The sequence below is a fragment of the Astatotilapia calliptera genome, chromosome 1 (assembly GCF_964374335.1).
Source record: "Astatotilapia calliptera chromosome 1, fAstCal68.1, whole genome shotgun sequence".
Taxonomy (NCBI): domain Eukaryota; kingdom Metazoa; phylum Chordata; class Actinopteri; order Cichliformes; family Cichlidae; genus Astatotilapia; species Astatotilapia calliptera.
Window position 1 is genome coordinate 5,586,538 of NC_137422.1, and position 22,972 is coordinate 5,609,509.

The 22,972-nt window shown below is 40.0% G+C and overlaps 2 protein-coding genes and 1 long non-coding RNA gene across 7 annotated transcripts in view; 2 read left to right on the forward strand and 1 right to left on the reverse strand.

Annotated features, from left to right (window-relative positions):
- The window catches only part of adamtsl5 (ADAMTS like 5), a 63,731-nt gene extending 49,710 nt beyond the window's left edge, over window positions 1-14,021 (forward strand). For 2 of the 3 annotated variants that reach the window (XM_026149923.2, XM_026149984.2), the window contains 4 exons: window positions 6,952-7,150; window positions 10,335-10,445; window positions 11,510-11,581; window positions 11,664-14,021. In XM_026149923.2, coding sequence (XP_026005708.2) covers window positions 6,952-7,150; window positions 10,335-10,445; window positions 11,510-11,581; window positions 11,664-11,983 — 702 coding nt within the window. In that variant the 3' untranslated portion in view covers window positions 11,984-14,021. The remainder of the gene's footprint in view (window positions 1-6,951; window positions 7,151-10,334; window positions 10,446-11,509; window positions 11,582-11,663) is intronic. The other variant, XR_013909207.1, reaches the window with a different exon arrangement.
- LOC113010826 (uncharacterized) lies at window positions 4-5,585 on the forward strand. The gene is made up of 2 exons (XR_013909215.1): window positions 4-4,522; window positions 4,769-5,585. It is a non-coding gene; the product is annotated as an uncharacterized LOC113010826 (long non-coding RNA).
- Window positions 14,022-14,095: 74 nt separating the features above from the next.
- Window positions 14,096-22,972, reverse strand: part of serinc4 (serine incorporator 4) — a 29,356-nt gene continuing 20,479 nt past the window's right edge. For all 3 annotated transcript variants that reach the window (XM_026150941.2, XM_026150857.2, XM_026151019.2), the window contains exons 8-11: window positions 18,721-18,847; window positions 18,461-18,573; window positions 17,703-17,856; window positions 14,096-17,608 (exon numbers count right to left, since the gene is read on the reverse strand). In XM_026150941.2, coding sequence (XP_026006726.1) covers window positions 17,401-17,608; window positions 17,703-17,856; window positions 18,461-18,573; window positions 18,721-18,847 — 602 coding nt within the window. In that variant the 3' untranslated portion in view covers window positions 14,096-17,400. The remainder of the gene's footprint in view (window positions 17,609-17,702; window positions 17,857-18,460; window positions 18,574-18,720; window positions 18,848-22,972) is intronic.

A 22,972-nucleotide genomic window follows, 5' to 3' on the forward strand; every position in this document is an offset into this window, starting at 1 on the left:
AGAATATCTGAAGATGCTGGAACAGAACAAATATATATAATTCATTGTGGTAATGTACAGAACCAAAATGAGAAAAAAGTTGTCTCTGTCCAAATATTTATATATATTTTATAAATCAATTACATGTCTGTTTTGACACTGAAGACTTTAAAGCAGTGGCGTGTCTAGAAAACTTTTGTTGGGGGGGCCAGGTAGGGGCACAGATTTGGAGAAGGGTGGCAGATGTAATTGGCAGATAATGTTAAAAAAGAATTCTGCCAACCGTTCACCATAATTCAATAACCCTATAAACCTAATAACCGAATGCGCTTTTAACTCTTATTAGAATGAGATTTTAACCACTACAGAGCAAAGTCTTTAGATACTGTGTTGATAAAGTAAAAGAGATACAATCAGTGCTTTGTCAGTTTTTATTCAGCATTCAAGGACAGCAATATTTGCATAGTATTTTTACTGACATATAGTGCACATATGTTTTGAGCAAAAGCATTTTTGTAATATTAAAATATGAACATTTTTAACATTCAATTGGCAAATTAGCCAATGCAAAACTTTATCTGCCTATTAAAAAAAGAAGATAATCTTCTCACAAACTGGTGTTTGATTTTGAAACAGGAAAAAAGTGGGGAAACAAATGAAAAGACTAACATTTGAATGAAAGCTGAAAGCAAGTAAATACTTTCTATGCCTTCTTTTGATAATGTTTTCAGTATAAATTGTGCAAAAATAAACTTCTTGAACTTTTAATATGAGTCTGTTACGTGTTAGGAAGACAAGAAGTACAAAAACATTTGTAAACAGCAGCACTTGGAGTTGCAAAATATTTATGTTTTGAAAGTGAACATTTACTCAAGTACCTTGACAATATAAACATCCCTTCCTTGCATTTTCCTTCTCACACATACCTTCATTTGTAGAACTCACAGGTGACAGTGATGACTGCTGCTCAGTCCACCTTTCCCTGACATTGCTCTCTGCTTCTGGTTGTATTTTAGCCTTCTTAAGAAAGAAATTCTCAATATTTTGAGATCTTTTCATTCTTTCTCTTCTTTTATCTCTACTGGTTGGCCCTGAAGTAATAAAGCAAAAACTTATGTCACAAACAACAACTTTCCTGATGTATGACCTTGACTAGAAGTCAGGGATGTCAAATTCTGGCCCTCATGGACCCCTATCATGCACGTTTTAGATGTTACCTATACCAACAGAGCCAATTCAAATCAAATAATCCCCAAACACCTAGTTGTGCAGAAGTCTGTAAATGATTCTTTAAATCAGCTGTGTTGAAGTATGGAAACATCTGAAACCGGGAGACCAGGAGCCTTGAGATCCAGGACTGCACATCCCTGCACTGAACATGGCACAGGGGTGATTTACACTCTATTCATAACATGGAGCTGGCAGATAGGATAAGTAATGAGAGGAATTAGATAGACCGCACAGTGTAGTGTAAGTGCTGCGTTATGGTAAACTTTGGTAATATTGATGTATAAAGAACAACACTGGCTGATGACGAAGTACAGTCAGCTGGCATGGTGACACTGCCAGTATTAACCTGCAACCAAATCTGCAGCTCCACACAGCAATGTTACGACTTGGATTATATCTTATAACTCATAACTCTTATGCTAGCTCCCCCCAGCAGCCTACTGTCTGAAATATGCGATGGCTGCAATAATTCTTTAACTGTTATTTTTTCCTTGGTATTCTAATTTCACCGAAGTTTACTAAACTCAACAAACTTAATATTACTTACTGGGACATTTATTCTCTCATTTTCTTTTCACCTCATTTTCTCATTTTCTGTGGTGCCGTCTTTCGTGTTTGGCTCTCCTTCCTTTGCTAACGTGATGCTCATTAGTGATGTTCGATTCAATACTCGAGAATCACTTTACTGACTCGTGAATCATGATTCACAAGCCCAACTGACTCACTGACTCATCCCTGTTGCTGTTAGCAAACTAATTTCATTAGTAGAAATATATCTAGCTTATAATTAAAATTGTGGGGAAAAAAACAACAGCCAGTTTCTTAAAAAAATTTCTGCTCTGAACTGGAAGAAAAAACCCTGAGTAGAAGCTCACATCAAGACAATAGCTCCTCTGTTCACAGTAGCAGCGCTCTGCTAACATGCTAACAGCACATTTGAGTTACTCACCCCCTCCCTTCACGTGCTGAATCGTAGCGTAAGCCAGTGGTTCCCAAACTTGTTTTGCTGGGCCCCCCTTTGTTTTACATGAAAAATGTTCGCGCACACGCACAAACACATCTTCTAACCACACACCCCCATATTTTGCACCATTGCGGTTTATTTCACACCTCAAACATTTAGTAAACAATTAAGCAAATACAAGTAATCTGCAATAAATTACAGGTAGTAATAAAATAAACTACTGACTCTTTTACGCTACGTCCACACCTACACGGGTATTTTTGAAAACGCAGCTGTTTCGTCCACACGTAAACGGCGTTTCGAATCACCGAAAACTGAGATTTTTTTAAAACTCCTTTTTTGCGTTTACGTGTGGACGAGGAATACAGAGTTCAACACGCAACGTCAAAGGTATGTGCCTTTTTTTCACGTCAGCTGTGCGCCACGTTATTGTTTACATGAGAGGAATTGCAGAGTGGCAGATAGTCAGATTAACAGTATTTTGTCTCTATCTGCAGTTTTTACAGGCTTACATACACACACGCAGTTACTGTCCCTCTATTTACAAAGGCAGAGGCGTCACGGTGTAATTATTTTACATGTAGTTGTTATTTTCCTGTGTAATAATATTCAAAATTGCTATCAATACATTTTTCCAAAAATGTCTCTGTGCAAAATGGGTTCAAAAACATAAACAGCTGTGGGATGCTGTTTGTCCGGGATTTGAACCGAGGGAACGAATCGTGGCAGGATCAGCCTGATATTATTTGTATCCCACTGTAACTTTACTGTATAAAGAGCTAACATCTCCAACATGTCAGGAGTAGTTAGTCATTACAACAAGTGTTTGTGAACTAAAAATCAAGAATGTGGGATACTGTTTGTCCGTGATTTGAACAGCCCAGCGCTGCTCTCGACACAGGGAAACCAATCCTGCAGGGAGACCTACCTCGGCACTTGTGCAGGTGAAACCATGCTTCACCATATTTTCTAGTCTTTGGCTTAGAATAGAGTTGGTTTGGAAACATATTCAGCTATGCTTCATCTCCTGCTTTGCGTTCCTGTGGGCGCCCCGTGCTAGCAGTGTCCAAGCGTTGTTGTTTTTTTTCCCTTTTCATACCGTACCCCCCCCCCCCCCCCCCCCCCCCCCGCAATGGGTTTTTTTGTGCAACACATGCACAATGTAACATTTGCAAGGCAGTTTTGTCTTTTCGAGGGGGAAGCACATCCAATATGAGAAGACATCTCAGTAGCAAGCACCCCACAACAACAACAGCACAGTCAAAACCCAGCTACTACCATTGGACAACCTAGCAGCCAGCAGCAGGAGCAACAATCTTCAACAGCAGCATTATCAACAGCGGTCACATCACCTGTTTATTCCAGCAGCACATCAACAAGTACTCAGCAAGAGAATACAAGCACACACACAGCAGGGCAAGGACAACAATCAGCAAAAAGAAGACAGAGGCAGTCTTACATGGGAGCATTTGTGTCAAGGCCCATGATGCCACTTCAGCAGAGCAAGGTTGACCAGGTTAAAATGATTGCCCAAGATTTTCAGCCCTTTTCAATCGTTGATGACAGAGGATTTAGGGAATTCACCAAGGCACTTGATCCTTCATATGTTCTTCCCAGTAGAAGTACAGTATCCAGACAGCTGATGCCCGATTTGTTTCAGAAGATAAGAGCTGATGTTCAGGAAAAAATCAAGACAGCACCTGCTGTGTGCTTAACAACTGACTGCTGGACCTCCAGCACATCAACAAGTTACATGTCTGTTACATGCCACTATGTGACCAAGTTTAAGCTGCAGTCAAACTTGTTGGACTGTTTTGAATTAACAGACAACCATACATCTGAAAACCTGGCTAGAGAGCTGGAAAGGATTGCAACTGAATGGGCCATTATGGAAAAGATAGTTGCATGTGTAAGTGATTGTGCAGCCAATGTCAAGAAGGTTGTGGGTGACATTCTGCACTGGAACCATCTAAATTGTTTTGCACACATTTTGAATTTAATAGTCAGAAAGGGAATCCAGCAGTCTCAAATTCAAGAAATTATCAGAAAGGTAAAAGCAATAATTGAATATACACGCCGCAGCAGAGTGGCTTCTGCTAAACTGAGAGAGACACAGCAGCAGATCGGACAGCCCCAACTACGACTGAAGAAAGATGTTCCAACCAGGTGGAATTCCACTTATTACATGCTGAAGCGGATTGCAGAAGTGAAGGATCCCCTCATTTCCACCCTGGCCTTGGTGAATCCACAGCTGCAAACCCTGTCACTTGAAGAGTGGGAGATGGTCAAGGAAACCTGTGAGGTCCTGCAGCCTTTTGAGGAAGTGACTGTGGAACTGAGTGCCGAAAGGTATGTTAAAATAGTTTCATAATACATGTATATATTTGATGTTGTGTCATTACATTTGCCTAAACACATTTTTCAATTCTTTCCCAGATAATAGCATTTAAGATGTTTCTTACAACAGCTTACAATTAAATGTAAACTGTGAAATGGTTTTCTATGACAATGTATGCTTAATGCACTGCACTGCAGGGGCTATAACTGCATTAAAACGCATGGAACTACAGTCTTTCCTTTATTTCTCCTCAACAGGTTTGTTACTGGATCAAAAGCCATTTTAATGGCAAGAGGGCTGCAGAGGGTTACTGCACACAGACAGAGAAGTCCTTCCATCTATCAGCCAATCCGCAACATGGTAGATATCCTCATGGCAGAAACTGTCAAATGGCTGGGGGGGATCGAACAAGTGAGCCTGCTTACAGATGCTACACTTTTGGATCCCAGGTTCAAGAAGCATGCATTTTTGCATGATAGACATGCAGAAGATGCTGTAACAAGAGTTGTGGAAGCTGCATCGAGGTCCTTAAGACCACTGCCACTGGCAACACCCAGCACAGAGGAAGGAGAGGGTGTCCCACAGGCCAATCCTTCCACTGAGACAGTGCCTGTGATTTGGGCCGATTTTGAAAAGCGGTTTGCATCACTGAGGCCAGGAGTCCAAAACCCCTTCACAGAGGCAATGCTGGACCCCCAATGCTGGACCCCCTGGAGTGGTGGAAGTCCCGTGCCACTGTCTTCAAAAAAACCTGCGATATTATGAAGACGAGACTCTGCATAGTGGCAACTTCCGTTCCATCAGAGCAGATCTTTTCAAAGGCAGGACAAATAATTACAGACAAGAGGAACCGTCTCAGCCCTGGAAAAGTTCGGGAGCTTATTTTCCTCAATGCCAATCTGTAAGGGACAATTAATTTTGAAGTGGACTAGTACTTTTGAACGCTTTAATCTGTGAATTTTATTTATTTTTATTTCGATTTTTGATTTTGATGATTCACATTTCATTTCTATCTGTCAGAAATTTCATTGATATTCTATTGAAATAAAAATAAATGTTCCCTTTACAACTCTTTATTTTTTTGCTCTTTTTTGCTCTATAAAAAAGTTGTTTTTCTTTTTCAATCACTCATCTTAGCAATTGGGTTTACATGAAAAGACAAACAAATTAAGTTTGAGTGAAAATGTACATTTTTTGCACTCTCCTAGCAACTGACTCAGTGACTCAAATGACTCAAAACACCCGATTTATTTTGGTGAGTGACTCATTCAAACTCGATTCACTTATTGTTTTAGCTTCGGGTGGCACCTGGGGTGGCCAGTCTGGTTGGGCTGGACACGCCACAGCTTTAAAGGTAAAGGTACCAGTACCATAATGGCTGATGTAGCTCAGAGCCAACTGGTCATCTGTCCCAGTTTGTAACTGTTGAGGATTAAACCACATAAAGCATCTGGGCAGCAGTTTGACCAGACTGTTTCAGTTTTTGTTAAATGCATGCGCATTCCCAAATATATGGAAGACTTCTATAATTAAAGCACTTCCCAAAAGCCCTTGGTGACTTTCATCTAGGTGCTTTAACTTTTGACTTGTCCTGGCTAAATATGTGGCACAAGTGGTTAGTGAACATCTTACCTCAGCTGTAGTGGATCAGTCGGATCCTTGCAGTTTGTATATAAACCACAAAGGGGCACAGAAGATGCAACATGATTTTATTTAATACAGCTGCATGTCACATACAGTAAAAAGATGCTATTTGTCAATCTGACTTTAATACAACAACAACAACAAGACGGATTCGATGGATTAGAATTTGAACATATTTCCAGGTGAGGACTGAGGAAGGAGATTGGAATTCTAACTGATAATCCATTATTAGTTGATGTTTAAGGTTCACAAAATGTGAATTACACAGTCTCCAAAGGTTGATTCTGTTCATCTGGACGTAGCGTTTTCAGCTGGTTTCAGTCATTATGCAAATGTACTGTTTATAAGATTGGAAACCTGCAGTCAGCTGAGACTGAAGAAGTCACTTGGATGAGTGACGAAACGTTTCTCCCACTGAAAACGTCCAGATGAACAGAATCAACCTTTGGAGATTTACTTACCTGGATGATTGAGCATCAAGACGGTGAATTACACAGGCCTGATGACAGGTCCTTCAATTTCTGGTCAGTCTGTGGGAGTAGCTTCAAGTATCTGGGCACATGTACTGATAACAAGATGACTAACAACAAAATAGAAATGAGAACGAGGAAGCTAGTCAAAGACTTTTTCTTGGAGTTAGCCCAAACATTTTGGAAAGAGTATATGTCAGCTCGGTGAAAGAATCCGGTTACTGCAGATAGAAATAGAAATCTTCCTTTGGCTCTAATGGTCCTGACTGATAGCTTGCTATTTTTCTTTTTCTCCATGCCACTCTGAACTGTTCACTTGTGTGCAGGTTCTGGCAACAGACAGAAACCCGGGGATTGAGTACGAGTATTGGCTCCCACCAGACCAGTATGCTCTCTTCCACGGGAGGAGGAGCCCACTGCGACAGGCTCACCATACTGCCAGCTACCTACCCTGGAGTCAGCCCACTGCTTCAGCCACAACCACCACTACCAGGGTTCCACAAAACACCCCCCGACCTCACTGGTGTAAGGCCCATATACTCTCTTTAATTCTCGTGAAACAGATTCATACATTAAACCATTAGTTTAGTAAGTCAGTAAACTGTAAGTCAGTCAACCTCTCAAACAACCTCATGTTACTTAAAGCTCAGTTCAGGTTGAGAAGAAATTTTAGGCTGCCTTTAAAAACACACAAGTACCACATTAAAGAAATTTCTGCCAGTCATTCCTGTAAGGGGAGAAACTCATGAAAGAGTGTGCCGTCAGCAACATTCAGACCATCTGCCCTATACTGAGCAGATACTTACATGAATACAGTGTTTTTTATTGTTTCTTTAATGATAACAGCTAAAATGGACTTTGTGCTATCTTTCCAACGTCATAAATGCTGCCTTCTGTGGTGTTGTGCTGTGGATCTGTTACCAGAACCAGACAGATTCATTGTGTCATTCCACAAATACCTACAACACCATTGGTCTTTGGTTGTCACTTTTCAGTAACTGAATGCTAGCTATGATGCAAAGCAGTGTTTTCTCATCACCAAGTATTGTACATACATGTACAGCACTCACTTACAAGTGTTCTCTGTTCACTTTATATTACTGGGCAACGAGCAGTCATCAGGGAAATCCAGGTTACAAAAAGAAAAAGAAGAAAACTAAGGCTTTGGTCCTGTGCAGTCTCTGCAGTCTGCAGTAATAGCACTAAACATTTACAGTAGTTTATACTCAGTTTACATGGATCACCATCAGACTCTTTGTGATCTGTGTGACGGATGGATTTATTCCAGAAACAGAGGCTGTTTCAGCCACATGCAGAAACAAAAATAACCCCACACGGTTATGCTTTGAAAGTAAAAATGCAGCCGAATTATTCAGTGGTTAGTAAAGCTCATCTACAAAAAAAATGTCAGTTCAATTGCATTTATATAGCGCCAAATCACAACAACAGTCGCCTCAAGACACTTTACACTGTAAGGTCGACCCTACAGTAATAGATACAGAGGAAAAACCCAACAATCATATGACCCCCTATGAGCAAGCACTTTGGTGACAGTGGGAAGGAAAAACTCCCTTTTAACAAGAAGTAACCTCCGGCAGAACCAGGCTCAGGGAGGGGCGGGGCCATCTGCTGTGATTGGTTGGGGTGAGAGAAGGAAGACAGGATAAAGACATGCTGTGGAGGAGAGAGAGATTAATAACAAGTGTGCCATTAACAGCCATTTAAGAGCTGTATCTGTACAGATGCAAGTGCTCACTTTAAACCGCAGATACAGAATGTGTGTAAAAATACAGAAAGAAATTATAATTTCTTCTAATCACCAGCAGGGGATGAAAAACAAGTTTGATTCTGCACAAATCTGAGGCTGAAAATGCCTGTTTTGCTACATTCCTCTGTTTTTTCAGGAATTATGATGTGTTTATGCTCTCAGGTGCTCGTTTGAAGTCAGACTATAACATGTTATTCATGTTCTATGTCCTTCTGAGACACAGCCTATTCATTCATGCCCTCTGCAGTAGACACGCAAGTCACAAAAAAACACAACTGAAACAATAGATGCTCCTCACTGACTTTATAAATTGATAAAGCAACGCTAATGATGCTAAATTAACAAACAAACTTGTGGTAATGCTGAAAATAGCAGATTGCTGACCACTCTGCAAAGTACTTGAAAATGCAGAAAGTACACATTTCTGAGTAACCTAATGAATATGTAATAAATTACTTTGGACATATTTATGCATCTTTAATCAGCAGCATGGGATGAAACTAACTCAGAAATATTGGCTGAGTGACTCCTTTCAGAGATAAATATAAAGCCAAGATTAGCTCATGAGTGCATTTTATTGTCTGACAGAGGAAGTTGTCAGACGAGTGGCAGCAAACCTAAAGGCGTGCACACAGCACCCTTACAGAAGTTCTAATTCAGCTGAATAAGTGAAAACACTCACAGTGGATGAAGGGCTGAAAAGAATCCATATTCAGGTCCCATTTGATTTTAAAATAGTTTATCTGCAGGCTGGCCTGGTTGCTGCTGAGAAACACAGCTGGTGTAAGTTTCAGGATTACAGTACACAGTACACATGTGTTCAATCTCTCCTTAAATATTCACATGGGAATCTGCACTGAGCCCGAGGAGCCATGCCTTCTTGTCAGACTCCATCCGACCCTGCAATAAATCTAAGTAGCCTCTCTGGAAAACATTTTCCAGCAGGGGAATTTCTGCCAAAGGCAGAACTCATATCATTGACAGAAATAGTATTTTGATTGTTTATTAGATAAAAACGGGACTCTTCAGGTCGCAATGATACATAATAAAGTCAGAATGAATTTTTTTTTGCCGAAGCAAAACAGACTGTATGATGCAGGTTTTTTATATATTTTATCTTTTACAATGCCAGGTTTAGTTTTAGATATGTAATGTGAAGTTGAATAACGGAGACACATCGTGGATTTTTAAGCTGCTCTGTCATTTCTTTTTTTTTTTCAATCATGATCTCTTTTATTGAGAAAGCAATTGAACATAACAGTAGTATGGCATTGCTTTCACATTTTTTAACTTATAATTGAAAGGGGAAAAAAAGAGAGAGAAAAAGTTGCTGCTCTCTCATTTCATTAATATATTCAAATAATGTTTCCTGTTGTGTTATATATATAATGAAAAACACTGTTAACTGATAGGCTGTAATATCAGTGCATGCCTGTTGATCATTATCCAAAATGAAATGAACAACAGCAAACATTTAAGCCACAACACGACATAAAATATGTTTTTATAGCCAATGGAAATGGAGTTCCAGAGGAAGAGTTTGCCTTTCTAGTACACAGCTATAGGTTTTTCATTAGTGCTGGATAAAATGGAATGAAGGCACAACTTCCCACTCTTAAATCCAGAGGTTTGTTGCCTAAACTTAATAAAATAAACTTAATAAAATAAAAAACGAAAGCAACGAAATATAAGTAATAATCAAAAATAGGTTAAAAAAAAGTGGATCAACCTTGACTATAGACTGTATATAAAAGATGAAAATAGCCACCGTGACATCACTGACCAGTTTTAGACTCAGACCAGTTTTTGGTCTCTTCCATGTTTTTGCTTTGGAGCCCAAAGTGATTGTGGTTGCAATACATAGAGAAACAGCCAATTGTAAGATGCCCAAGGATTTGAAAAATCATGTTGATATTAGTGTGTTGATTTTGTCTCTTCTAGTTTTACAGCCAGTGAAGCCACCACACCACCAGCGTCCCCACCAGCCCATCCTGCCTCGTCTGGAGCGGGACGAGAACCGTAGAAATTTCCTCCCTCAGCCCTCACCTGAAAGTATGTTCAAGCAACCCATCACATCACTCAACAAGCTAAAACTGGTATTTTTTAAAACTTCATGTACCCTATAAATTAGATCAGTCCCAAATATGTGCCAAGGCCAAATGCCACATTAACTCCAAGCTAGAGTAATAAAAAACAGCTTGAAGCACAAGAATAACAAGAGGTCTTGTGTATTTTGCTAAGACCCCACATAGCCGTGATCTCAACAATCAGTCTGACATTAAGAGAAAAAAGAACTTGATACCTTTGACATTTCAGTATATGCAACACTTGATAACTGCACAGCAGAAGTGTGGCTAACGTCCTTGAGAATAATATCATCGCAGAGAGAATCTGTAGACTGCAGCTGTCTTTGGTTATGGCTCCATCTTTGGGGTCAAAGTTTTTGGCATCAGTCATTGTGACCAGTCCTAGTTTTGGCACTGGGACCACATTCACAGAGGAACTGTGGCAAGTTATCTGAGTTACTGAGAACAACCTACTAGCCAAGTACCTTTAAAAAGAAACATTTGATAGTACCACCTTTAGTGTTGACGTACCTTCAGTGTGGCTCTCATCCAAGCCTGTGTGTGATGACCCACTCCATCCTTCCCTCCTTTTGGCTTTGAGTGGCAGGTTACATCTGTTGGCATGGGGCTCCTGTGCCTGTGCACTATCAACGTCCTCAGAGCTCAGTTGTTTCTTACCCCTGAGAAAACTGCAGACACCTTATTCACCCATTTACACAAATGATTGTACTAACCACACACGATGGTTAGTTTAGCGTCTCTTCTTGTGTCTTTCATTTAAAATAAATAGTCTATTAATAAGTATTTGTGTATGTCTCCCTTTTTGTCTTGTGGCCCGTTTTTGGCAAGTGGGGGTTCATCCGGGATGAATTTATTACAATGGCCATTTTTGGCTGTCACAAAAGGATCACTATCTTCTAAATGGCAGAAACACGAATTAAAGACTAATTAATGTTTTTCATCTAATTCCATGGGGTGTATTTCTATGAGACATATTTTTATTTATGTCTGCAATTGTCTGAACTAATTTGCGGTTGCCATATCCTTCAGGGCATTGTGGCAAATGCCAGCGTGTTAAAGGTCGACGAGAACGCCAGAGACAGTATTGCCAGAAGGACTTTGGTAAGACTACATATTCTATTTTTGCTGTTTTTAGTGGCTTGTTACCACATACAGCTGTATTAGTATCGCTATTTTATTTTAGTTTTCCGGGCAAGAGTCCTTTTGAAGCTGCAACGAGGTGAGGAAACTCGTTACGACGTCCAGATCATCCACACCTACCGGAACCGGTTCCGCCTGGAGCACCGGGAGTTCCTGTGGGTCCCTAATGTGTGCGACTGCCCTAACCTGGAAGTAGGGAAACAGTATATCTTTATGGCGCGACGTCACATTAATTATGAGCGCACATTAAACCGAATTCTGCTTGAAGAGGAGAGCTATGTGGTGCCATACAGACCCAGAGAGGATGAACTGTTATGGCCGCTTGAAAGGCTCTGCAGCAACAGAGGACCCAAACAGAACTGAGGGGATGAGTGTTGTCGCACGCTTTACTCAGATATAACATTTCTGGACCTTTAAACCAACATCAGATTCCTTGTGATGCATGTATTCCAGAAATACTGAGAGTCCACGATTATTTAAAAGCCTGATCAGCTTACTGTACAATTTAGAGCACTTTAGGTGACACTTGTGCCACCTTTAAAAACACCAAAGAGAAAAACTGACTGAAATGGCCTTTTTATTGTGGCTATTTCCCACAGCCATCATATATTTTTATATTATATTTGTTTTTGTGTAAAAGAAGAATCCACTTTGAATAATTTTCTCCTTTTTCTCTTTAGTATTTCTGAAAAAATGCCTAAAAACCAGAATTTTGTATGACAGGAAGCACATGGCGATAGCTGTGGTTTCAAAATAACTTCTGATCCTATCAAAGTCTGTGGGAGAATGGCTCAGTCACCTATTTTGGGTTGTTCTGAATATATGTTTTGATCTGTTTTGTAAATCTTGGTCATACTATTTTCAAATAGCATATGTGATATGAAACCTCCAGCTCATTGGCTAGCGAGATGTCATCAAGGGTTGATCGACAGCACCAAAACAATAAGTCAAATTCAACTTATAGGTTCATTACAGCATCGAGACAGCAACTTAGATTACAGATATCCGAAGATATTAGTGGTGACGAGGTTTTAAAAAATTAGAGCTGTCATTAAATATTACACTACATGATCAAATAAAGACACTTCATTATGAGAAAGGGGACAGAATGCAAAGCTGGGTTTCCAACAATCACGTTTTCAGATGCTAATCCTGGGATGTTGATGAAAACAATCTCACCTGGAATAAGGTATACTGTGTGCCAAACTCAGCTCTGTGGAGCAGCTGCTGCTCACCTGCTTTAGACTAGTCATAGTGCGAGAGGCGGGGCACACCCGGACAGGTCGCCAGTCTGTAAGTGGGCTGAGAAGCGGGGTACCATAATAACAAGCCATAATTAGTGAACATGAGTGGACCGATATCAGATGAACAACTGAAGGTTGTTCACCAGTGCATTATTGAGGCACTGTAAAATATTTAATCCCAACAATGGGGCTGTTTCATTGTCTTTTTTTCTTTTTTGAAATAATTTATCTGAATTTCAGGAGTGGGACCACACCTCATACACTTCCCCTCTGGTCCCATGGTTGTATGGTTTTCTTGAACATTTCCTTTCATTTTCACGCTTGCCAACCCACACAATGCTTGGCCCAAAAGCTCCTGCCAGTTCTCCCTGAGGCCTTCCCCAGTCCACAGACTCAGGTCTAGCTCTGAGGCCTTCCCCAGTCCACAGACTCAGGTCTAGAGCTATCTTTATTCCATCTGCCACTCTCTTTAAATAAACACTGTCAATCTAATCAAGGATGTGGTTCTTGCAGCATTAATTTGATGTGATAGTTTGTGATTCACAAGTTAATCAGAGAGATTTTTCCAACATGGAGGTTTGGAAGTCTTTAAGAAGATCGACAGACTGGCTACCTGTCCAGAGTAAAAGTAATTCCAGTTCTTCTCACTGCGTAGTCCTTTCTCAGACAATAGACCAGAATATAATGCAGACACTAACTTCACTACTCAAACTGTGGTGTGACCTGTCCTTACACTACAGACAATGGGAAAAACCTGAAACAGCAGTCACGACAGACTGAATTAGATGCTTTATCTTTGACTGGTGATATCTAATAACAGATTGTTTCACAGTGTTCATGTATGAAAAATAAGCTTTAATCATAACACAATAATTTTGTGTCAGCTGTGTAATGTCTTTCATAACGTTGCTTATTTGCTGTATTCATTTGTTAGAGTATGTTAAATCAGGTCTGGCCTTTGATACTTACAGAAAATAAATATACAGTATTTTATTGTGTGGCGCTGATTAGCTACAAATGTACTACAATATAACTGATTATAACTGTTTTAAGAAACCTTGTAATGAGTTAAATGGTTGAACTCTGCTTATTGTGTTGTGGATTAAAAATATCATATTTGCTTTTGAACCTAATATACTGTATGTATATGTGCCAAAGAGACTCTCTTTGTCTTTATAATGTGCGTGTGTATTCAAAGACCAACCAATGTAAAATAACAAATGAGAAAAAATTAACATCCGTAAGACAACTGTATTTACAAAAACCCTTTACATCTACACCAAAGGAAGCACTAAACAGTGGCTAATACAACTTTATACACACACACATACACATATATACATATACAGACATATATATACACATATACATATATATATACACACACACACACACACATATATAAATATATATATATATATATATATATATATATATATATATATATATATATATATATAAAATTGTTTTTTACTAAGCCTGGTTCCTGCTCATTAACTGTATGTGAGTCATCACAGACACTTGGCTCAGTTTCCCTTCATTTGAACAGGGACTATTGGAAACCAGTCCTAGGCTTCATATACTTACATCAACGAGACCTTTTGTGGGATGGAGCGGGGCTATGTTAGATGCACAACATATTTCAAACTCGCTCTTGCAGACATGATTACTTCATTTGAAGGCATGAGACAGGAAGCTTCTATCCCTTCTGCATTTTTAATACTTTTTAAGCACTCCTGGATTTATTTTTTTAAGTTTTTAAAATTGCTTCACAATTTGCAAAAATAAATGTAAACAATAAATAAACGTATCTGGATAATTATTGTGAAATACAGAAGTGAATTATGTCATTTTAACACGTCTTCAGTTAATCGTTAAAAAAAAATCATGTAATTCTACTTAGCTGCCTCTCAATTGTTTTAGTAAACTTTGTCTCAGAGTATTTAAAGATCAAATTCTGATGAAACAATGCAGACATGATCTTTTTCAGAATTTAATTTAACACATGAACAAATCTTTCTTTGGGTTTGTGTGGAAAACGAATCAAGAGCTGCCGCATCAAACAGAAGTGGGAAGCTATGAATGAATTAAAAGAATAAACTGATGTTGTTTGTACATTTTCTGGTTTCGTTAGCGCTACATGAAATAAAGCTCACATTCTGTGCTGGATGGATTTGTTTATCGTTTATTGAGAAATAGGGATGGGTATCGAAAACCGGTTCTTGTTGAGAACCGGTTCCCACTGTTTGAATTCCTTGGAATTGTTTGCCATTTTTGCAAACGATTCCCTTATCGATTCCAGTCGCCCCGAATGACGTCACCACATTGCGGAGCATCATTTACCTGGCAGGAAACATGGCGGCTCAAACGCTCAAAAGTTTGATTATACTTTACGAGAACGGATGACAACAGGGCCACTTGCAATACTTGCAAAGTAGATATTTCATTTAAGGGAGGAAACACTACGAATATGCAAAAGCATTTGCTCACAAAACACGCGATGACCTTAAATGAATGTCGTGAATCTCAACCCAGCAGCAGCGGTAACGTTTGCACGCCCTCTCCCGTTACTGCGGCAGGTAAATAATCAACTAACAGTGCATATTATGTTAGCGCGATCTGCCTTATTACTAAACCTGCCATTACTGTGCGTTTAGGTGACCATGATGAGAGAGACAGACAGAGTCTGGCTCAGTCGCTGGCAGTTCTCGCTGCAGTCTACCGGTAGCGTCTCCTTTCAGGCCAGGATAGACGAATGTCACGAGCAGTGACTAAGTTTGTGGTAAAAGGCTTGCACCCATTTGCCACAGCAGATGCCCCCGATTTTCGGTAAGTGAATGTGTTTAATTGTAGGCAGGGATATTACTGGATATTCTTGTGTAATTGCTACAGAATAATTTATGTTATACTTTGTTATTGCTACAGAAGAATATTTATTTTATTATTTTACATTTACAATTTCTTTTCCAGGGGACCCTGTGACACCCCATTGAAAAGCCGTAGGCTGTGGATCTCTTAAGATCTCACTGTTGGGTTTGTAAGGCCATGTTACTCCTAAATTTCTATCTTGTTCAAAGAGAAGATATAAAACAAAGTTCTAAGCTAATCGACCTTAGTGTTCTCCTTTTTTTAAAAGAATCGATAAGAGAATCGATAAAGAATCGAATCGTTAAACAGAATCGAAAATGGAATCGGAATCGTGAAAATCTTATCAATACCCATCCCTATTGAGAAGATCACCAACACTTTTGTGTCTGTGCATTAACAAACTAAAGCCAGAAGTTTACTGGCTTTAGCTTACCTTTACAACTGGCAGCATGGGGAAAAGCTAGGCTGGAAAAGCTAGGCTAATGTGTTAGCGATTTCTAATCAAGATGTTAAGCTAAAAAGAACGAGTTTTTTAGGGTGTGTTTGCAGCTACCATCTGGTTAACCGAGACTGGAGAATCCCTCATGTTGGACTGGCAACCACACACATCAGGCAGTTGTAACTGTCCTCACAATGAAGGAGCTGATTACTGCTATGCTACTGCTATAGCAGTTACGCTCTGCACTGACCACTACAGACATCAAGGCAGCGTCTACATCATCTTCAAATTGGATAAAGTTAACTAATAAAAGATAAAAGGTTAGTTATTACTGATGTAAACTTGAAGATTTTCACATGGGTCTGTCGGGAATGCCTTGTTTTATATGGAGCCAGTCTCATGTGCATTTTTCTTTCTTTCAAGATGACTGGATTATGCTTGTTTGTATGTATGCATGACGTTATTTTAGATGAAAGATGAGTGGGTCAAGTGTAGTTATGTGTAATGTGACCTTTTTTTCAGGTTTGCAGTTGTATGCGGAGGAGAGAGATTAGATGTACAAAAAGATTCAAAGTTACTGCACAGATTGAACTGTAAATGTGTCGGTAGGAAAACGTGTTGCTTTATAGGTAGTTCTTAAACTGTTTGTGTTTTTGCAGAATTTGAAAGATTTGTTCATGCTCCATAACCCTCAATTATTTGTCATAGGGCTAAAAAGGCTCTGTGCTTTAGGGCAAATTCTTTATTTGATATACATGAAACAGTTTTAAATGTTAGGGACATGCGCCTCTGAAATAGTAATCTAGCAAATACATAAACAGTGTTCTCTCTTACAATTTTAAGTGTCTACATACTGCAAAAATAATAAAAATACTAAAATGAAACATTCAAAATCTTTACACCTACCCTCTTACTGCGATACCCAGTATACTGAGTGAGAGTTCATTTCTGATCCCTTTGGCAATTCATATTGTAATGTGCTTCTAAACCACAGTTACATCCTTGTTAGTGGTTTAGGGTATCAAGCCTGTGACATCAGGCCTGTGCCCAGTTCTTCACATGTCAGCAGGGGCACCACCCGTGGGTTTCTCTCACAACACCGTGAGTCTTTGACCCCTCACCCCAGTGACCTCCACGCCTGAAAATTTCCTCCTGCTGGGCAACACGGGGAGGCCCTCCGACACCTGACCTCTTGTCCACTCTTCTCCTGCCAGGCTACTTCCTGAGTGTCAGACACTGACAGTGACATGGCGGGACGATGTTGAGCGGCGTTTGATGCGTGATCGGCGAGGTCTGGATTCGTTCTGACAGCTGCACAAAGGGCCCAGCAGGAGCCAGAGGTAGAGGATCACACAGGCCCAGCAGGACGACATCTTCACCCAGAAGGTAGACCAGCTGCCGTGGGTGAAAGTGGTCTCCAGCACTGCTGACTCGTAACTGGGGAGAAGACGGCACAGATTACAAAAGAAACATCTCAGAAATGTAAAATATATATGTATGAGAACAATGTCTAGAACTGTCACTTACTAACCTGAACCAGTTAGTGAGGGTCATCATGACGTACAGCGAGGCCAGGAAGAAGACAAAATGAAAGAAGAAGTAGCTGTAAGCCACCCTCTGTGTCTCGTTGTGAATAACCTTCTGACAGCCTTTGTTCTCGTCATCAATCGCAAAATCTTCTTCAGCTGGAAGATTACAAGTGATATGCTGGTTACTGCAGAACCATCAGTCCACTGTAGCATCAACTGTGAGGCATAGTTAGGATTACACAACAGCAAAGGTGTTTTTTTCTTCTGCACACACAATCATTTATGAGAGAGAGCACTGAGTCACAGTGAGCATGGTTGAAACATGACAAAGAACCACCTGGCCTACCATAATCTGCATTTAGTAAACAAGTGGAAAACATTATTCTGCTGTAACATTTGTATCATCAAGTGTAAGGATTGGCTAACAATGGTTGCAGCTTTTGTATTTAAACTCAATCAATAAATCTCCAGTGCCCATCAGCGGGACAACGTTAGCTCCTGATGTCAGGTGTCAGTTTCAAAAGTCTGCCGGTGCTGTTGGTGATCCTGGATCGAGCTGGTCTTTAGAAGAACTGCAAGTGCTTCAACATAGAGTTTACATTTGCACACTTCTTGTTAAAGACTGACACAAGTTGATACCAACCTCTTACCTTTACATCCTCAGTTTTAAGGGAGTTAATTTAGTTGCAAGAAGAGTTTTTAAATGGTCAAATGTAGCATAAGGACCAAATGAAACCAGGTTAAGTGTTTTAGTACACACCTTCTTCTTCTTCAGGGCAGCAGAAACAGCATGTAGCTTTCTGGAACTCATAGCGGTAAACTTTGATCATCCAAAATGGCCCGAACACCTCTGCCAGGTAGGAAGCTTCATTACTGGAGGGAAATTAGACATCAACACATTTGTTGCCCCAGCAGAGATATGTGGCTGTGATGTAAAATGCAATGCACGCTTACAGGACATTTTCAGTCACTTCTTTGTATCATGCAGATACTCTGTCTAAAGATGAAGTGTTTACTCACCATGCAAAGAGCACACAGCAGTACATGATGGCGGCTCCAATTATGGCCACAGCGTTGCCTTCTTTCTGGATGCCATCTTGTCCCACACTGGGGTAACAGACGGTCATGTTCATGCCCTGGTACACAACTGACACAAAGATAACACAGCATGCTAAGTTTTACCATCGCATCACACCAGGAAACTCAAACGCTGGTTTATATAATGTATGAATGGCTGAACACTGACAGTACAGGTTCAGAAGATGAAACAATATCACAATTTATATTAAAAAAAAAAGAGAGAAATCTTTATTATCAGAATACTTTATTAATCCCTGAGGAAATGATACGGTCACAGTTCCTCCAACACAGTAACTGACTCAATATTAAAATATGACATCTTTTCAAAGGACTCTCGATCTACTGTGTACTGATTTTAAATAAACACAATAATAACATGGACTGAACCACCACCCACAACCACTAGCACTTTATATAGCCTCTGTAGAAATTATCCACATATTTCACTTAGCTTAACTGCACTACTGTAAATGCTGTAAAATACAATAATTATAATTCTACAACTGTTTGCAACTGTATATAACTGTTTATTAATATGTATAAGCTAACATAGCCTGTACACTCACTACAGCTGTAGCCTGTACATACTTATAGTATATTCATAACATACCTTCATACCGTGTACATTGTACCATACCTATAATAGTTCCATATTCTGTAATATATCTATATTATTGCTAAAGCAGTTTGTGGATGGATGCAAACTGCATTTCGTTGCCTTGTACTTGTGACGTGTGCAATGACAATAGACATGAATTCTATTCTAATTCTAATCCTTAGCTATGGTGGCCGCTGTAGGACCAAGAGCCCTGGCCAGCGTTGATCTGCAGTGAGTGTAGCCTGTCAGGCTGCTGTTTACCTCAGCTGTGCACATCTGCTCAGTCTTGCTCACAACAATGATACAAGTCGAGGAGTCGGTGACGCTCATTTGCTGAACATCTTCAGCTTTTCTGTTGTTAGCTGCTGTTAGCCGGCCTTCACAAAACTTTTTATTCTCTAAACTCTCATTTGTCCAGAGGATCACATGACCAATCTGGTGACAATAAGTAACTGCAGCAATATCAAGAATAAATAAGCATATTTATGCACAGGAATTAAAACACCGTGCCATTTGGTGATGTAATTTTGTGTATTTAAAATAATTTTGTTATAAATTGTTCCACAAATTATGTGGCCAGACGTTTGATCTGTTAGGAGAATTATTTACGCAAAGAAAATGTTCTGTTTTGTTATTGTTGAACAGTAAAAAGGACGGTTTGCAGTTATTACAGTTCTTGTTGTCTAAGGTGTTGTTGATGTATCCAAATCAGAGTAACTAAGAAATGAAGCAGAAACTGTTGGCACCTGTCCCAGCTTGTTTTCATAACCTGTGGTTACTGCTCTCGCTCTCTACAGTGTGCACACACTTTGATGTTTAAACTGCGCTTTAAATAAAACTGTAAAAAACTGACTTCTGCCAACCTGCACTGTGTGTTCTAAGGGGGGGGGGGGGGGGGGGGGTAGTGCACCAACGAAAGAAGGACTATACCCCCACTGCTGGGGTAGAGGGCTGGCACGTTGTAGTAGCAGTTCAGCAGTGTTCTCACAGGCCCGCTAAATGCCGAATATTTCCTGTGATTTTAGCAGAAAGCAAAGCTGCAAGAAAGAATTTGATGAAACTGCTTTGAGAGTTTTGTGCTGTAATATTTTTCAGCTGTCATGGCACACCACGTGGAAATTTTAGTTCACTCTTATCAAAAGCTGTGAGCATCATCCTCATAACCTTCTTCCTCGTTGTGCAATACGTATTTGACATGGATTATTTTTGCTCATGCAGCCCGGGTTTACATGTAAATGATGCAGTCTTCATGGCTGGGCCTCCTTTTATCCTCAGCATGTTAGTCGTGCGAATGGAGTCTCTCTAAGTTTATCAAACTTAGAAACAACGAATAGGAAGGGTAGGCAGTTAATAGAAATCCCTGTCTCTGGATTCAGCAGAGACACATAGACTAGCTGCCATGTGCTTTCATACCAGACCCAATGGTTCAAATTTGCAGAGGCAGTGATGAAAAGTATTTTTGGGTTTAAATTATTTTACTAAATATTGAGATGAAACTATCTGCATTCTGTGTAAAACGTAGAATATATTGTGTTTTCATAGACTACAGATATCAAAATGGAAAGTATAAAAGTGCAGGTTGTAACCCACCCACCTAAAAACACAGCAGACACAATAAAATCCCTGTTATCGTATGAAAAACACTCTCACATTAGCAGTGCACAAAGCTGGATGAAATCGAGTCTCAAAGCTGAACTGTTCTTCTACTACATCAAGAGTTTTTGACATTTTTCAGCAAGCATGACTCACCATGTCGAGCTGCTTCAAAAACTTTTTTCACCCTTAACTAAAGCTGTGAGCATCATCCTGCTTCAGTACTTATTGGACAAGGACTATGTTTGTTCCTGCGATCCACATTCACATATAACTGGTGCAGTCTTCATGGCTCTCCCACCTTTAATCCTCAGTTGTTTAGTCACCTTAATTGAGTCTTTCTACAAAAAGACGATTTATTATCAGCGCTATTGTAGTTGTGGTAATTACATGCAGCTTTTTGGCTTTTTTTTGGCCAAATATTTCTTTCTGACTGGCATTTGGGCAGGCGCTGTTCTGCTTGAGGGTGACTGGTACATCTGTCTGATAACAAACATTGGTAGAAACCACAGAGGAATTGTTTGTAAGGAGAATCTGACAAATGAGGAAAAGCACACCAAAGCTACATATAAGAATGAGTCAGTGGTAAGTAAATAAAATAAGATAAAATGCGTTTCTCTAACAGCTCTACCATACAGATGTATTTATATAGATTTAGATATATATTCATAGATATCTTTGGCAGTTGTGCATTTCATGTAACATACAGATAAATAAGTTTTAACATTTTCCTGCCTTCCCTTGTAGGACATTGGCTTTGGTGTTTTGAGTGTGCTTTTCATTATTTGGAATATCTACGAATTTTGGAAACCCATTTGTATTATGAGACGGTTCAACAACATCAAGTCCTCAGGGTGCCCCTCATACTACAGATGGGTGTACGAAGAACTTCTTTCAGAGGAGGTGAGCAACCACTTGAATGAGCTCAAAAATATAGTAGAAGAAAAAGCAAAGAAACTCTGTGAAGGATACTTGAATCGCATTCGAAAAGCTGAGCTGCAGACACAAACAGAAAATCACCATAGCAACAGTTCCATTTATAACAGTAATGACGAGCCTAATCCCAATAACAGTGAAACTGACGCCGTCAGTACCGACACCCTCTTTCCCAGGAGTGATGCCGCTAATCCTAACAGCAATGCTGAGCAAAATTCAGAAACTGACACCTTGGTTGCCTGGCATGTAATTTCTGAACCATATTTCTACCTGAACGATTACACTCAGGTGGGGCAGAGCTGAAAACAATGTTACTGTGACCAAAATAAGCTTCACAGAGACTGTTGTTGGTTCTTGCATTAGTTTCCATTTAGTTTCAAAAGTTTTTTAAACTTTAATGCCGGGCCCCACAAAGACAGACAAACAAGTACACTCAGATCAGGAGTTGCCAAAGCAGCAAGAGCATGTCTCCCTCTTTGAGTTGTGTCTTTTCAGTCACTAATTCTTTCTCTCAGAAACATACAGATTACTCTGTGTGCGTCACGGTGAGCTCATAGAGCAGAATAAGCCTTCCAGGAACACACAACTCAAACAAAGGCCGAAGAAGAGAGTAACGAGACCCCCCCACATGCACACACACACACACACACACACATAGCTGGACTGGCCATCGGCCCACCGGGCATGGTGATTTTTCGTTCTTATGGGCCAATGGGTTTTGGGGGGGGGGGGGGGGTTCATTTTTTTTCCCGTAACGGCATAAACACTGAAAGGTGGTGGATTGGCCAGATGCTGGGAGATGTGTAAAAATAACTCAATTGTTTGGTGGTGGCTATTGCGGAGCTTCCACAAATTCAGTAACATTAGCAAGTGGTGGAGGCCAGCAGATGCAACACACTGGCAGGTGGATGACGGAAAGGCAGGAGGAGCAGAGACCCGAGGCGGTGAACTGAACTTCAGGTAAGAAGTTATGACCTGCAGTCTATCTGGTCAGATATAAACCAAGTTTAGGTGGAGTTTATTTTCGTTATGCTGACTTTTTACAGTCAGTTACAATAACTCGTA